General features: G+C 35.3%; 1 protein-coding gene across 2 annotated transcripts in view; it reads left to right on the top strand.

Annotated features, from left to right (window-relative positions):
* AGL (amylo-alpha-1,6-glucosidase and 4-alpha-glucanotransferase) overlaps window positions 1-17,284 on the top strand; it is a 72,851-nt gene extending 55,567 nt beyond the window's left edge. For both annotated transcript variants that reach the window (XM_074000855.1, XM_005542615.4), the window contains 7 exons: window positions 3,686-3,821; window positions 5,391-5,503; window positions 6,483-6,694; window positions 8,341-8,438; window positions 9,699-9,786; window positions 9,900-10,033; window positions 14,801-17,284. In XM_074000855.1, the coding sequence (XP_073856956.1) occupies window positions 3,686-3,821; window positions 5,391-5,503; window positions 6,483-6,694; window positions 8,341-8,438; window positions 9,699-9,786; window positions 9,900-10,033; window positions 14,801-14,918 (899 nt within the window). In that variant the 3' untranslated portion in view covers window positions 14,919-17,284. The remainder of the gene's footprint in view (window positions 1-3,685; window positions 3,822-5,390; window positions 5,504-6,482; window positions 6,695-8,340; window positions 8,439-9,698; window positions 9,787-9,899; window positions 10,034-14,800) is intronic.
* The last annotated feature ends 891 nt before the right edge of the window (window positions 17,285-18,175 follow it).

Genomic DNA, 18,175 nt, shown 5'->3' with positions numbered 1-18,175 from the left:
CCACAACTATTCGAATTTCTCTGCATCTTTGCTAACACCTGGTATTTTCTGTTCTTTTGATAGTGACCATCCTAATGGGCGTGAGGTGATATCTCATTCTGGTTTTGATTTGCATTTCCCTAATGATTAGAAGTGTTAAGCATCTTTTTATATGTTTGTTTGCCAATTATGGGTGTTCTTTGGAGAATTGTCTATTCAAGCACTTTGCCCATTTTTTATTTGGTTTTTGGTTTTTTGGTTATTGACTTGTAGAAGTTTCTTATATATTCTGGATATTAACCTCTTATCATACATATGAGAATTTCTTTCCTTTTTAATATATTCCATTGTATGTACATACCACATTTTGTGTTTCCATTCATCTGTCAATGGACGTTTGGGTTGTTTCCACCTTTTGGCTATTGGGAATAATGCTGCTGTGAACGTTGGTGTACAAATAGCTGTTTGAGTCCCTGCTTTCAATTCTTTTGGGTATATACCTAGAAGAGAACTTGCTGGATCATGTGATAATTGTTTGTTGACCTTTTTGAGGAACTACCACATTGTCTTCCACAGTGGCTGTGCCATTTTACACTCTTACTGATAGTAAACAGTCTTCCGTTCCTCTATATCCTCACCAATACTTTTCTGGTTTTGCTTGGTTTTTTTCTCCCCCCCACTAGTAGCCATCCTAGTGGCTAGGAGGTGGTATCTCATGGTTTTGATTTGCATTTCCTTAATGATTTCTTAGTGATGTTGAGCATCTCTTCATGTGCTTATAGGCATACATATATCTTCTTTGGAGAAATGTCTATTCACATCCTTTGAAATTTAGGGAATGAAATGAGTTCTTTTGTTACTGAGGTGCAGGGTGCTTTGTATATTCTGGGTATGAAACACTTATTAGATATGGTTTGCAAATATTTTCTCCCATATTGTGGGTTGTCTGTTCACTGTCTTAAAAGTATCCTTTGATAAACAAAAGTTTCTGATTTTGATTAAGTCCAGTTTATCTACTTTTGTTACCTGTGCCTATTGTATCATATGCAAAAAAGCCTCATCAAATTCAGTGTCATGAAGCTTTTGCCATACATTTTTGTCTAATAATTTTATAGTTTTAACTCTTATGTTTAGGTCTTTGATCCACATTGAGTTAGTTTTTGTATACGATATTAAATCCAAGTCAATTTTTTTTACATGTGAATATCCAGTTTACTCAGCTCTGTTTGCCAAAAAAAAAAAAAAAAAAAAAAAAAAACAGCTGTCCCTTCCCCACTGAATGGTCTTGGCACCCTTGTCAAAAAACGTTTGACTATATATACAGGGTTTATTTCTGGGTTCTCTGTTCCATAGACCTCTGTGTCTGTCTTTATGACAGAACCACACTGTTTTGATTAGTGTAGCTTTTTAGTAAGTTTTGAAATGAAGCATGAGTCTTCTAACTTTGTTCTTTTTCTAGATTGTTTTGGCTATTCAAGGTCCCTGGAAATTCCATATTTATTTTAAGATGGAGTTTTCTGTTTCTACAAAGCATCATTCTCTTTGGAGCATTTTTATGATACCTCCCTTAAGCTTTTCTGTCAGATATTTCCAACATCTGAGTCACCTCAGTGTTGTCACCTGTTAATTGCCTTTTCTCATTCAGGTTGTGATTTTCCTAATTCTTGGCCTGACAAGTAGTTTTTCATGTTTTCCTAAGCCTTTGGATATTATGTTATAGGACACTGGATCCTGTGAAATCTTTCATTTTACCAGGTAGCCGTTATTTGAGTTTAGTATGCAGCTTCTGGCCCACTCTTGTGGGCTGTGGTTTCAATGACAATTTAATATTTAGCAAGGTTATTCTGGTTTACTTCATTCATGGGCTATCAGGAGGCCACTCAGGAAACCTGAGTGGAATTTCACACTGTGTAGTTTACTTCTCTTCTCTTTGGGTGTGTTAATTCTCATCTGTTTCACATGTAGATTGGTCAGAGTCTGCCCAGGCCTTCCTATACAGCTTTAAAGCATCGTTTTTGCAGCTTTCTCCTCTTCAGATCTTCCCTGAAATCTCTAGTTGGAGTGTGAGGGGCACCCCATCACTGCTGGGCAGGGCATGGAAATCCAGACTCTCCACTCAGTCTCTGCTGGCAGCATGCTGTCAGGAGAAGGGAGCACTGTCCCTAACGACCTGCTCCCACCGGGGGTAGAAGTCCATACTCCCCACCCAGTTTGTGCTAACATCATGCAGCAGGGGTGGGAAACACCCTGGGCTGCCTGCTGCCGCCCGAAGGCCACCTACTGCTGCCAGGTTGGGAGTGGAAGTTCAGACTCCCCAGATTCCCCTCGTAGTGTCCGCGGGTACCACGCTGCTGAGGAAGGGGAGCACTGCCTTGAGCCATCTGCTACCCCCAGGTAGGGGATAGAAGTCCAGGCTTCCACTCAGTCTCCACTGACATTCCAGGGAGAAAGGACATCCATGGTATTTGCTGGCATAGGGTGTTGTCATAAAGGTTTCTCTCTGGTTAGGGTCCCTCTTTCCTTTTCCTTTGGCTGGAATCAATTGGTTTTTCTTGGAACTTTTTGTCATTACCTGTTGAAGGTTGCAGGTTGCTTTTCCAAGGCAACATCTCACCCAGACTGGTATATATGGAGAATTAAAAAAAAAGAAAAAAAACCCGGGGAACTCACCACTATGACATTCCTCAAGTCTTGAGGTTTCTAGCCAATCTGCCTTCCTCTTTACACTTTTAGAGTCCTCTTATGACAGTCCACTGTATTACGCTCAGGGATTTTCATTGTTCTTAAGAGAGGAAGATCAGGGAAAAATGAGTCTTCTCCCTTTTTTCATACCAGAAGTTTTTGTACTTTGTGTACTTATGTGTGTTTGAGTATGTGTAAATTACTTAAGCTATATATTACATAGCGTATATTCAGTGTACTATAATGTGTCCTATAATCAATAATTTATGTTTTGAAATTATACACAGATATTAGATATACCAGTATTATCTATGATTAAACTTTTACAAAAATGTTATCTCACTATATATGTCCTTTTGCAACTTGTTTTATTCAACCATTTTGTTTTGGAGATTTATCTTTTTTGTATAAATTTAAGGAGTACAAGGGCAGTTTTGTTACATGGATGTGTTGGGCAAGGGTGAAGTCTGGGCTTTTAGTGTAACCATCACCCAAATAATGCACATTGTACCCATTAGGTAGTTTCTCATCTGTCACTCTCATCTCACCCTTCTGAATCTCTGGTGTCTATTATTCCACACTCTATGTCCATGTACATATATTATTTAGCTCTGACATCCATTTTGATACATGTAAATCCAGTTCATTAATTTCAAATGTTATAGAGAGTTTCCCATTGTATGAATAAACTACAGTGTTTATCCATTCCTCTACTGAGCAGTTATTTTTTGTGAATGCAAGCAATGTGGCAGTGAATATCCTCGTACACATCTCCATGTGCACGTAAATAAGGGTTTCTCTAGAATATATATAGAAATGAAATTCCTATGTGGTAGAATATGCATATCTCCAACTTTGTGCTTTGTATATTCTGGATACAAAATCGTAGGATATCACCAAACTGAGCTTCAGAGTGGTTGTCCTAGTTTATTATTTTTAAAATTTTGTACATGTTTTAAAATATTTATATATACTGTATATAATACTTATAAAAATTTTGTTTTATACATGTTTTGTTTTTTAGGTTTTAATGTAACTGCAGGAGTTGATGAAGAAACAGGATTTGTTTATGGAGGAAATCGTTTCAATTGTGGCACATGGATGGATAAAATGGGAGAAAGTGACAGAGCTAGAAACACAGGAATCCCAGCCACACCAAGGTAATGTTAATTTTATAGTGCTGTGTAATTATACCCTTTTTTAAAAAAGCACATACTTGTGGAATCTTTTATTCTGTTAACTATGAACTCTTTATATTAAGTCAATCAAAATGCCCCTGCCTTCCTCCCTTCATCTCCCCATTGTCCATGCACACAATCCTCTTGATATAAGTTATCAAGTAACACTATCTGTTCTTTTCTGTAAGTGCTCGTGGATTGATTCTCTACAAGCACCTCAAAGGAAAGATTTCTGTTTCATTATCCCAGTGGTTAAGACATTTTCGTAACCTGAACTGCTTATTGATGTAAACATTTCATTATGCCCATCTTTTGCAAACATGGAAAACAACCAATTGTTCCGTCTTTTATGAAATTCTTTCACTTTCTGAACCTTTTTTCCTCCTAATTTTTTAAATCTTTTTTCCTAGTGTTTGTCATTTAAGAAGTTTTTATGATTTCAAATGCTTAACATCAGATGCTATTAAAATAGCTTTTAATATTGCTATTACCCAAATAATGTACTTTGTACCCATTAAGTAATGTCTATTAAAAGAGCTTCTGATACTGTATTAAGCTGAGAAGTTAATTTCTTATTCTAATTTTTTTTTTTTTTTTTTGAAAGAGAGCCTCACTCTGTTGCCCAAGCTATAGTGCAGTAGCACAAATCATGGCTCACTGCAGCCTCTGCCTCCCAAATATAAGCAATTCTCCTGTCTCAGCCTTCCAAGGACCTGGGACTATAGGTGCTCACTACCACACAGGCTAATTTTTGTATTTTTAGTGGAGACAAGGTTTCACCATGTTGGCCAGGCTGATCTCAAACTTTTGACCTTAAATGATCCACCCGCCTCAGCCTCCCAAAGTGCTGGGATTACAGGAATGAGCCACCGCACTCAGCCTCTTATTCTAAGTTTTATCTTCAGTAAGAATTGTCCAAAAAGTTTAATAGTTGTGGACTGGGTGTGGTAGCTGACACCTGTAATCTCAACACTTTGGGAGGTTGGGAGGTTGAGGTGGAAGGATAGCTTGGACCCAGGAGTTCAAAACCAGCTTGGGCAACATAGTGAGGCCCCATCTCTACAAAAAAAAATTAATAAATAAGTTACTATCTTTACATGCTTTACCAATTTTTTAAAATTATTTATTTTGGTACATTAGATCTTGTACTTCCCTTTTATTTTTCTTAAAAATGAGCTTTCAGATTAATGTGTCTGCCTTCCCTCATTTTCTCCAGCCCTATTTTTCGTGTTTGCTATCTTTTCTCTAGTACCTTATCCCAATATTCAGATTCCTTAGTCCTACCTTTTCCAACTTCCATCTTCTTTTATTCCACAATTCCCATTCTACATCATAGAATTTTTAAAAAACATGTGAGGATGACAGACAATGGCAAAACACAGAGGAAAAAATGTTTAATGATATAGTACACATTCCTATAGAGTAAGGATTTTTTAATAGTTTTCATAATATGTTAGTTATATGATTCATTACAATTGTTTACTGAATGCCCTTTAAATAGTACTTAAAGGACTCCAACTTAGAGAATAAAAATATGTTTTTTAATTTTAGAGATGGGTCTGCTGTGGAAATTGTGGGACTGAGTAAATCTGCTGTTCGCTGGTTGCTGGAATTATCCAAAAAAAATATTTTCCCTTATCATGAAGTCACAGTAAAAAGACATGGTAAGATGGTTATTTACAAAGAACCTTCAAATGTACTATGCATATTCTCAACCTATGTAATCATTTGATTCAATCAGCTAATATTGGGAAACCCTTAAAATTAAGAAGAAAGAAAATTCATTTACTAGTGTGAAAATTGTAACAATTCTAGTTGGACCATATTTTTAGCAACTTTGAACTGAGATAAGAAAGCAGCATAGCTATTGCCTTTATTGTGCTTGTCTTTTTCCTCAGTGTGACTGAACAAGTTGCATTTCTGTGAGCAATTTTGCAGTCTTTACATGTCTTTTTCTAGAATAGTGCTGTCCAAAATAATGTGAACCACATACGTAATTTTAAATTTTATAGTACCCACAGAAAGAAACAGGTTAAATTGGTTACAAGATATTTTATTAAATCAGCCAGGTACAGTGGCTCATGCCTGTAATCGCTACACTTTGGGAGGCCAAGGCAGGTGTATCACTTGAGCTAAGGAATTTGAGACCATCCTGGGCAACATGAAGCCTCATGTCTACAAGAAATACAAAAATTAGCAGGGTGTGGTTATGTAAGGCTGTAGTCCCAGCTACTTGAGAAGCTGAGGGGGGAGGATGGCTTGAGCCCAGGAAGCAGAGGTTGTGGTGAGCCAAGTTCATATTACTGCACTCCAGCTTGGGTGGACAATGCCAGACCCTGTCTTAAAAAAAAAAAAGGCATTTTATTTAACTCAGTGTACGTATATAAAATATTGTTTCAACATGTAATCAATATAAAATTATTCATAAGCTATTTTACGTTCTTTTTAGTGGTGCTACATCTTCATAATCCAGCTTATATTTTACATTTATAACACATCTCAATTCAGTCTGGCCACATTTTCCAAAAGTGGATAATTCATTGCCTTGTAGTAGATAAAAATAAACTATTACTGTTTGTCTGTAACTAGATGTGTGAATTGTTTTGAATGATTAAAACTACCATGTCTTATGTCATTTTTCAGGAAAGGTTGTAAAGGTCTCATATGATGAGTGGAACAGAAAAATACAAGACAACTTTGAAAAGCTATTTCATGTTTCAGAAGACCCTTCAGATTTAAATGAAAAGCATCCAAATCTGGTTCACAAACGTGGCATATACAAAGATAGTTATGGAGCTTCAAGTCCCTGGTGTGACTATCAGCTCAGGCCTAATTTTACTATAGCAATGGTTGTGGTAGGTGATCCGTTTGTAAAAACATTTCAGAAAATGATGTGCTAGCGTTTGCTTGGTTCCTTATTCCCATTTGTTTTCGAATTCACTTAATGGCTAAAAAGTAGTATATTGCTTACTAGCTAGTTTTAAATAGTCTTTTCTAATTCATCAGGTATTATGCGTATCACCTTTGACCTGTAACATTCAGTATCCAAGAACATGGATGATGACTGATGAAGTGCTTCCTAGAGTTTTTCACATTCAGAGCACACATAGAAGATGATATTTGTGGCCAGATGCAGTGGCTCACACCTGTCATCCCATTTTGGGGACCAAAGCAGGAGGATCACTTGAGCCCAGGAGTTTGAGACCAGCCTGGATATCATAATGAGGCCCCACCTCCATATTTTAAAAAAAAGAAAAGAAAAGAAAATGATATTTGTATAGCACAATAGGCTACATGGAGGAGGCTGCTTGTGCTAGATCCAGCTACTTCAGTTAGCCTCAGGCCCCACCCAGCTGCCCTGAAAGCTGAGGGTCTCTGTATCCTACACACCTGTGCTCTAACCAGTGCCTCAGCACGCTAGTTAGAAAGCCCTGAACTAGTGAACTAAAGTGGATAGCTTCAATTAACATCCTGTTTTCTTTGTTGCATTGCTGCAATTAGTTTTGTCTAGCAAAGAATTCTAGATTCTCTCCTTTTTTAAATCTATACTTTAGTCTAAAAATAAACTATAAGGAAGTAAAATAGAGAAGGTATGTGTTCTTCTATGCCTGCCTAGCTGTTTTCACATTGTCAAAAAGAGTACCAAACCTAGTACTCTAAATTATAGTAGAATGAAAAGTATAAAAGTACACAAAGGTAGCTTTGGTTCAGTGTGCACTTGATTTTATTTAACCATTGAAATGAATGCATATTCTTGGTCAACAATGCTTTCTCTCTCCTTTGTATCTCAAGTAAATTTACTCATGCTATTGGAGTAAAAGTTCTGTATTTATTTATGGCCCCAGAAGCAAAAAATGGGTATCAGATGTACTTAAAGAAAGCTATTACAAACTCGACGAAGAATGAATTACATACATTTAAGTGTGTGCTGTCTGGGTTCAGTGACTCATGCCTGTAATTCCAACACTTTGGGAGGCTGAGGTGGGAGGATTGCTTGAGCTCAGGAGTTCAAGATCAGCCTGGGCAACACAGTGAGACTTCATCTCCACAAAAATTTAAAAAATATATTAGCCTGTAGTCCCAGCTGCTCAGGAGGCTGAGGCTAATCGCCTGATCTCAGGAGATTGAGGCTGCACTGAGCTCTGATCTCGCCACTGCACTCCAGCCTGGTGACAGAGGGAGACCCTGTCTCCAAAGGGGTTAAAATAAAAGTGTGTTCTGCCTTCAGTGTAGCTGTGGCAACTTCCTTTTAGAGCTGAGTAACTTTCTTGAGGTGACAGAGAAATAATCACCTCTAAAAGCTATCCTAACTTCTATGGCCAAAAACAGTCCTTCTAAGTCAGGCTCATAGGATTAGATCTGGTTAGGTATCTACACTCAAATTCTGACCCTCACTGTATTTTAAGTAATTTTTTTTCAAGTTTATGAATAGTTTCTGTGGGTAGGAACTAATTGTTCTGTGATCTTAAAAATTTATATATTTGTTTTTGGCATTCACTAGGCCCCTGAGCTCTTTACTACAGCAAAAGCATGGAAAGCTTTGGAGATTGCAGAAAAAAAATTGCTTGGTCCCCTTGGCATGAAAACTTTAGATCCAGAGTAAGTTGGAATATAAGTATTAAGAATGTTGTTGATATTATATTTAATCCAAATACATTGACATCAACCCTACTTTTTTTTTTTTTTTTTTTAAGCCAGGGCAAAAATTTTTGTAGAGATACCATCTCTACAAAAATAAAAATTAAAAACAAATTATCTAGGAGAGATTGTGTACACCTGTAGTCCTAGCTACTCAGGAGGCTAAGGCAGGAGTATCAGTTGAGCCAGGAGATCAAGACTATAGTGAGCTATGATGGCACCACTGCACTTCAGCCTGCTTGACAGAATGAGACACTGTATTAAAACACACATGCACGCACACACACACCAAAACCCACAATTAAAGCTTACTCTTGTGGCCAGCTCTCCAAAAAAAGAAAAGTAACAAATGGAGTATAGATAACTGTGTTTTAACTTCTATGTATTATAATAAAGCAATATGTATCTTCGGTTGCTATTTGTAACCTGATAATAAGCCAATTTTAATTTTAAATAATTTTATGGAGAAGCTTAAAAACTACCTTTCCGGCCGGGCGCGGTGGCTCAAGCCTGTAATCCCAGCACTTTGAGAGGCCGAGATGGGCGGATCACGAGGTCAGGAGATCAAGACCATCCTGGCTAACACGGTGAAACCCCGTCTCTACTAAAAAATACAAAATATTAGCCAGGCGTGGTGGCGGGCGCCTGTAGTCCCAGCTACTCCGGAGGCTGAGGGAGGAGAATGGCGTGAACCCTGGAGTCGGAGCTTGCAGTGAGCTGAGATCCGGTCACTGCACTCCAGCCTGGGCGACAGAGCGAGACTCCGTCTCAAAAAAAAAAAAAACAACAAAAAAACAAAAAACTACCTTTCCAATCTATAATTAATAAAACATGTCTTTAATTTTTACTAATTCAAATTATTCTATGTATATTTCAATTATTAGACAGGCCTCCATATATTAGAGGCCTAGGAAATAGTTGACTTCAAACCAACCCATATTTAGTGCCAGGCTAGCTTCTTTTAAGGCAAGATACCAGAATATTTTACAGTTTTTATATTAACCAGTATTTGTTAATCATTTTTAACACATGATTAAAGTCCTGTGAACTCAGTATGTACTAATTTAAGGTTAGATAAATGATGCACTAATGCTGAGCTTATTCTGTAGATTAGAAGACAAAATAATTAATTTCTCTTACCTTTGTTATTGAAATTTTTCAATGCTTTCTCTGTAATATCTGATCATCTTTTATTTAACTTAAATTTTAATCATTTTGCAGTGATATGGTTTACTGTGGAATTTATGACAATGCATTAGACAATGACAACTACAATCTTGCAAAAGGTTTCAATTATCACCAAGGACCTGTAAGAATTTCATTTATCTTCTGAGTTTCAGTTTAAATTATTTTTCAAGTAATTTTTAGACATTTATGGGTTGTTGTTTTTTTTTATCTTTACTTTTGAATAATCTTTTTTAGGAGTGGCTGTGGCCTATTGGATATTTTCTTCGTGCAAAATTATATTTTTCCAGATTGATGGGCCCGGAGACTACTGCAAAGACTATAGTTTTGGTTAAAAATGTTCTTTCCCGACACTATGTTCATCTTGAGAGGTAAGTCATCAGCAGCATGTAATTTCCATAACTAGTGTTTAGTCGGTTTACTAGCTATTAGGTAAGTTACAGTTTCTTAGAATTGATTTCTATATGCCCTAGGTATCCCAATGAAAAGTGAAGCCTTTATTCTTTAACATGACAAATTCTGTTATATAATTTTCACTTTCTCTTATTTTAGATTATTTATTTTAAGTTGAGGTCTTGATATTGTGTGATTTATACATGTGGAATTTTGATTTTTTTAATTTTCCTGATGTTTTTGGATATGGTTAGCACAGGATAAATATAAAAATTTAAGGTACTCACCCTGGGCCTTTTGAGTTAATTGATTTAAAGATATATCAAGAAATAGTTTTCAGAAATGCTTTCATTATAGTTAAAATATCAGAGTTGGTCTTTTGCCTGTTATTTCAAAAACCATTTTTCACTTCCTTGTCCTAATTATTAGCAAATAGACAGTGTCAGAGTTACATATCTTTATAAGATAGTATAAATTCAGAGGGTATCTTAATTTCCCAAATTTTATATTATACATAAGTATATCTATGTTCTATTCCTCAAATTATGAATAAGCAGCACAAATTTCATCTCCTTTCTTACAAGCACATAAGGGACTTCTGTGCATTTCATATTAATAGAGCCACTCCTGGTTTCTTTTGTTTGGTTGTCACCATGGTATAGATTTTATCATCCTTTTAACCTATTTATGTCTTTGTATCTAAAGTGGATTTCTTGTACATAGTAGCATGTAATCGGGTCTTGCTCTCCTGTAGCATGACAGTTTCGGCTTTTGGAATATTTAGACCATTTACATTTAAGGTGATTACTGAAATTGTGAAATTTAAGTGTTTGTTGTCTATTTATTCTGTCTGTTTTTTGTTAGCTTTTTCCTCTTTTTGTGCTTCTTTTGCATTGAATATTATTTCATTTTAATCTCCTTTGTTGGCTAATTAGATATAATTCTTGTTTATTTAAAATGGTTGCTTTAGGTTTATAGTATATGTCTTTATAGTTTACCTTCCAGTGATTTACCACTTCAAGTAAGGTATAAAGAACCTTAAAATAGTATAGTTTCATTTTTCCTCTCCCGGCCTATGTGCTTATTATTGTCATCCATTTTGCTTTTACATGTTATAACCCCCTACACTACATGGCTACTACTTTTGTTTAGGCCGTCAGTTATTTTTTAATGATCTTTAAATAATACATTAAAAAGTCTAATTACTCTTGTAGTTGCCATTTTCAGTGCTCTTCATATTTTTGTGATGTTCTGTATTTCCATCTTGTATCATTTTCCTTCTACCCGAAGGACTTTTTCCATCATGTCTTTGTAGTGTTTGCCTCCTCATGATGAGTTCTTTCAATTCTTGTAAGTGTAAAAACAGATGTGTTTTGCCTTTATTTTAAAGATATTTTCACTGAGTATAGAATTCAAAGTTAAGCTTTCTCTCTTTCATACTTTAAAGTGGTTACATCGTTTTGATAAGAAATCTGCTAACATTTTTATGTCTAACCTACCATCACATCCATCCTGGTGTTTTTCATTTCACACATTGTAGTTTTCATTTCTCTTATCTGGGTCGTCTTTATATCTTCCATGTCTGTTTAATGTTTTGAACATTTCTGGGTTGCTTTTGCTTGTGAGTATTCTCTTTATTATGGGTCAGATCACCCTGCTTCTTTGCCTGGTAGTTTTTGTTTTTTGATTTTTGAAGAGACAGCGGTCTTGCTATCTTGCCCAGGCTGGTCTTAAACTCCTAGGCTCAAGCAGTCCTCCCACCTCGGCCTCCTGAAGTGCTGAGATTACAGGCATGAGCCACCACACCCAGCCATTTGCCTGGTTATTTTTTATTAGATACCAGATGTGCATTTTACCTTGTTGGGTGCTAGATTTTTGGTGTTTCTGTAAATGTTTTTGAGCTTTGTTTTGGAATGCAGTGAAATTACTTGGAAATAGTTTGATCCTTTCCGGTCTTGATTTTAAGCTTATTAGACCTGACCGGAATAGGATTTGGTCTAGGAATAATTATTCTCTATTAGTGAATCAAGACCTATCTGTGTTCTCTAGCCTGTATTTCAAAAATTATGACGTTTTCAAATCTGCCTGATGGGAACAAGCAAGTGTTCCCAACACTATGTGAGTGCCATGTACTGCTTCTTCTCATCCTTTTGGATGGTTCTTTCCTTGTTCTTTGGTTGTTTCCTCTTGTGAATTTGCTGGTTGGTACACTACAGATACTTGAGTGGGACCCTCTGCATATCTTCAGAGTTCTCTCTTTGTACAGCTCCCTCCTCTCTAGTACTCTATCCTGCAAATTGTAGCTGCTTTATAGTGTTCCTGGATTCTCAGTTCAACTCAAGGAAGTCTGCCAGGCTCCACCTGTGTTCCCCCTCTCTGTGCCAAATCCCGGAAATTCTCAAGGCAGTAAGGTATGGTAATCATAGGGTTTGCTTCATTTGTTTCTCATTCCTCAAGGATCACTATTTGTTGCCTAATGTCTAATGTCTTAATGTCCAGTTCTTCATTTGTATCAGACAGGAGGGAAATTTCTGTCCATACTACTTCCTGTTTGTCATGTATGGAAGTCCTTCCTTGCTTTCTGGCCCAGCAAGGTTTTCAAGACTCATCTTTTGCTTTCACTACCCCAGCCTGGAATTGGGCAATTCTCTAAGGAGCCCTTGCTCTTTATAGTGAAAAATGTTATTTAGAAGCTAGATCGGAACACATGGTGTATTGATTATTACTATGCCCCCCAGTAGATAGGGCTAGGGAATATGTAATAATAATGCATAAATATAGGTAAATACATACACATGTATCTTCATTTCAGTGTATCCTATGTATATTGAAAACCTGAGTTTACACCAGTTCCAATCTATTGCTCACTGTTTAATTCTATTTTTCTCCCTCTCTATATTTGTAATTACGTTTTCCAACAATTAATAACCTACTTCCCACATTGGGCTGTCACCACCACATACAGTCTGCTCACCCAGCTTCGGCCTGATACCCCACACTAAGTCGCCTGTATGTGTGGAGCCCTCCTGACACCACTTGGTTTCTAACTGCCCACTCGGGACCACTCTCACCCTTGGTGAACTCCCTCTTCATACCTCTTGAACTCTAACATCCTGCTCTATACTACCTATTACCCTTTCCTCTCCATTTGTGGTCACCTGCCATGCTCTGTCCCACCTAATGACTTCAGGATGAATTTTTCAGGAAAGCAAGGGAAAAGGGACTTCCTTATATTTGTATGGACACATTCCATGTCCTAGTGTCCAAGTCTAATTATGGGCAGCATATTCATGGTTTTGTAACCTCATTTTGTTTTTTAATTTTGGTAGTCTGTTAGTTTGCTAGAGCTGCAGTAACAGAGCACTACAAACTGAGTGACTTAAATAATAGAAATTGTTAAACAGCAGAATATTGTCTCAGAGTTCTAGAGGCCAGAAATCTGAAAAATCAAGGCATGGACAGAGCCATCCTCCCTCTGAAGGCATTAGGGAAAGGTCTCTTCCAGCCCTCTCTCTTAGCTGCTGATAATCCTGTGGCTTGTGGCAGCAAAACTCCAATCTTCATGTGGCATTATCTTAACTAATTACATCTGCAGTGACCCAATTTCCAAACAGGTTCACATTCTGAGGTACTGGGGGCTAGGACTTCAACATACAAATTCTGTGGAAATACAATTCAACACATTACAGATGCCCAGTTATCCAGCTTCAGTCATTTGGCATTTTACTCTGATGTAGCTTGAATACTTGGAAACATACATTTTCTATATTTTCCAGGTTTCTATGACTTTTTTTTTAAAATATAGTACCCAGCTGATATTAGTTATTATCCAAAATGCCCTATTTTACCTAATGGGGTTATTTTTTCCCATTTTTACTATGAAATATTTGATGCCCACTGAAGCATGTATGTAATATAGCCCTGAGTTACAAACCATAATAATGAAACAAGTCTGTTCCCACGACCCAGCTTAAAAATGAAACATTACAGATTTCTGTACTTTTTAAATTCGTGTTTCATTTTTAAGGGATTACATTGAAATTAACAATAAATTTGATGTACTAACATCACTGTGTTCTGATAGAGAGGGCTGGAACAAGTTATTTAACCTCTGTAAATCTCTCTTACCTCTCTATAGATAGGAATACTTATGGTGCCTACCTTATAGGGTTACTGTGAACATTAAATGAGATAATATATGTAAAGCAGTTAGTATTAGAATATAAAGGCATAATAAATACTAAGTTTATTATTCAGTAGAATGAGAAATTGATTGGCATTTTTTTTCTTTAAGTAGAAAGTACTCTGGAATGGCATTTCCCCCCTAATCGTAGTTCTTAGTGTTTCTTCATTACTTTTAGTTTTACAGTTTTATCAAGATCACACATGACACATCTGCATAATTACAATTTGAGTCTCATAAACTTACTCCAAAAGGAATAAAATTATGCCTGAGAGAGTATTTATCTCTATATTTATATGTAGCTTGTAATGGTAGTTTCTTCTATGTTTTTAATACATAAAGGGATTCCTTGTATTTAAAAGTCTCAGATTCCAAAGATGGAATGTCAAAGAATAATTTCAGTCTAAATTCATTTGTATGTCTTTAGGATATTGTTTTATTTTGTAGCAAATGACTACATATGATTATTTTCTGCACTAGAAGGCAAAAATCACCAGGTCTTGCCTATTTTGTTAATATGTATTAAATCATGTCTTTGTAAAATGTCTTTTTTTTCATTCAGATCCCCTTGGAAAGGACTTCCAGAACTGACCAATGAGAATGCCCAATACTGTCCTTTCAGCTGTGAAACACAAGCCTGGTCAATTTCTACTATTCTTGAGACACTTTATGATTTATAGTTGATTACAGATATTAAGTATGCAATTACTTGTGTTATAGGAAGCAAGGCCATCATATGTAAATGCCTTATATGCACAGGCTCAAGTCATTTTAAAAATCTCATTTATTATAATATTGATGCTCAATTAGGTAAGATTGTAAAAGCATTGATTTTTTTTAATGTACAGAGTAGATTTCAATTTGAATCAGAAAGAAATATCATTACCAATGAAATGTGTTTGAGTTCAGTAAGAATTCTTCAAATGCCTAGAAATCCAGAGTTTGAAAAAGAAATATCATGTAATCTTCCATTTGTACATAAATAAAAATAAAATATGAAAATATAATGAAAGAAATGGAAAGATAGCTTTTAACTGTGGTATATATAATCTTCAGTAACAATACATACTGAATAGGCTGTGGTTCATTAATATTATCACCACTTACTATAGTATTCTTAATACAATGCTCACTGCATTTAATAAATATTTAATAAATGGTGAATGATAGAAGTTTCCACCTACAATATATGTTCCTAAATGGAGCACAGATGTTCAAACTGCTTTCATTTTTTCACTGATATATTTATTTGTGTGTAATATAATGAATGCCAACAGTATATTTTATATGATTTACTTATGTGGGGAAACAGGCAAAGCATTAGGAAATTTATTTCCTGAAAACAGTTTTGTAAAATTAGTATTGAGTTCTAGTTTACTATTATAAGATAGCTTACATTTTCAAAATGGAAATGGTTGGTCATATTTCTAGAATTGTAAAGAAAAAGAAAAAAGGATGTTATATTAGTTTTCTAAAACTCAACTACCTTTAGTTCATGTTCAAAAATCTATTGCTAGATCATAGTAGATACTGGTTTTCTATTAACTCAGAACCTACATTGACAAGTTTAACATTGAGCAGAATCTTAACAAAAATATGGGTATTAATTCAGTATATATCTTAAATTCAGTAAAATCATTGGAAATTTTTCATGTTAACTTATTTTAAGATACCTTAAAAATCTTAAAGTCACAAAAGGAAAAAGGTTTTTAACGTTTATATGAGTTCACATTTTTTAATAGAACTTATTTCCTAGATAGAACTTTTTTACTGTTTTTTACTGTTTTCTTAAGAAAACAGTTAAATCATTTTGCGTTCAATTGGAAAAAAGTAGTTGCAAGAATTCTTTCATTGCTATATAATATTCAGTGGCTCATTTATAGCTAATAAAATAATGGTGTTTTAAAATAATGCTACTTTAAAAGTAGCATTTTTTAACTTAAAAACCTTAACTATGACTAAGAAATAAAACTAAAGGAGAAAACCAGCAAATAAAACTTCTGGGCAGTAAAAATTTACAAATGCTTCAGATGTCAAATACCCATTCTTGAAAGCTCGTGTAATTTACTTTATGATTATCTGCCTGCTCCTCTTCAAAGCTGACCTTACTTTAGAAATAGTTTTAACTAGTTTAGTTTTCTGGTTTCCAAAACTGAAACAGATTAAATCCTACAAATTTAAGGACAGTTGTGACAGTAATCTGACCACTGTCTATAAACACACTGGTTTCCAAATCTCCCTTTCTTCTTCAGTTCCTTCCTTGCTCAATATATAACCTTCTCTATACTGTGCAGGTAAAAGGAATGACTTTCCTTGAGAGAACCATTAGTTCATCAAAGGTTTATGTAGTTTTGTAGCTCTACCCTAACTTTGATATTAAGGGAGGTAAGAAAGGTAACAGAAAACCAGCATATTTAAGCCAAAGCACGAAGTAATCACTGACAGTTAAATGTGACCAAAATAATTAAAATTCACAATTTTTTAAATGTAGTCATTTTGGGTTATCTCTAGTAAGGCAAATACCCACGTTGGTAAATTTTTAGGATATTGTGTTGCACTAGAAAACTAAGTAGTTCATCTTTCTAATGAGGAAGATTAATGAAAGAACATTATTATATTCTGCATGGTATATTTTTAAGTTTAAGAAGGCATGTTAAACATTATTTCCTCTATGGTAGTTAAAATACAAAATTAGATTTTTAAAAGGTGTCATTTGACTAAAGAACGTTTAGGTAGAATGCATCATACTTGAGTGATGCTGGATAAGGTATTATTATATTTCAACAATGGACTATGCCTTGGTTTTTCACTAATCAAAATCAAAATTACTCTTTAACATGAGAAATGAATTTGCCAGTTTAGTATGCTGTGGTATTTTAATAACTTTTCTAAGATAATTGGGAAAACATGAGACTGGTCATATTTATGAATATTGTAACATGTGAATTGTAATCCATTTCTGATATGTCTTGAACTACTCTGTCTAGTGGGCAAATGTCATTGTTATCTCTGTGTGTTAAGAAAATAAAAGTATTTTCTAAAGGTCTATATTTTGCTTTCATTCATAGCCATTGCGCCCAGCTAATTTTTTGTTTTTTACTTATTTTTTATTTTGTAGAGACAGGATTCTACACTATGTTCCCTAGGTTGGTCTCAGCCTCCTGGTCTTAAGTGATCCTCCTGGCTCAGCCTCCCAGAGGCAATTAATTTGTCAGTGCTGACCAGAGCCATTTATTCAGTGCTTGCCTACTTTAGGTGCTTACCTTTTTGCAGGAGGCAGAGAGCAGGAAGAACTTTATACTGTTTGGATTATTTATTTCATTAGGCATGTTGAAAGGAGCAAAATCAACTTCCAATTTATAAATCTCTTAGAAACTATACACTTCTTTTCTGGTGACAATGGGCCTCCTGGAAAAATTAAAATAATTTTTTTTAAATAAATAAAAATAAGCTGTGCACTTTCCTGGTACTTCTTGAAACCTTTTACTCAAGTGTGAATTTTTTATTTACTTTTGATCAACTTACAGTAAACACTACAGGCCAGAAGACATAATATATATACGTACCTCCTAAAGTAGCCAAATTTTTTTTTTACTTTTCATTATATTACTGAATAATATACGTATTTATAGAAAAGCATCTAATGACCAACGTTGATCAATTTGGTTTTTGCCTTAGCTACTGTTGGTTTCTTTTTACTGCAGATATGTATATCTTCATCTTCAGATAAAAGATACTAACCTAAAAATCCCAACCTGTAACTATCACAGCAAACTTGCCAAAATTATTTATATAGAACCTCAGTGTGCCAATATAATAAACTCATGGAATTTGCTTAATAGCTGTTGGTTTCCCTGCAACAACCCCCGCCACCACCCGCCAATTTGTATGAGCCTTGAATTATAGAGTAGTGCTAATACTTTGTCATTCCGGCTGT

Source organism: Macaca fascicularis, chromosome 1 (assembly GCF_037993035.2).
Source record: "Macaca fascicularis isolate 582-1 chromosome 1, T2T-MFA8v1.1".
Lineage (NCBI taxonomy): Eukaryota > Metazoa > Chordata > Mammalia > Primates > Cercopithecidae > Macaca > Macaca fascicularis.
Note: the sequence above shows the minus strand (reverse complement) of the source record. Positions and strands in the feature narration are given on the sequence as shown.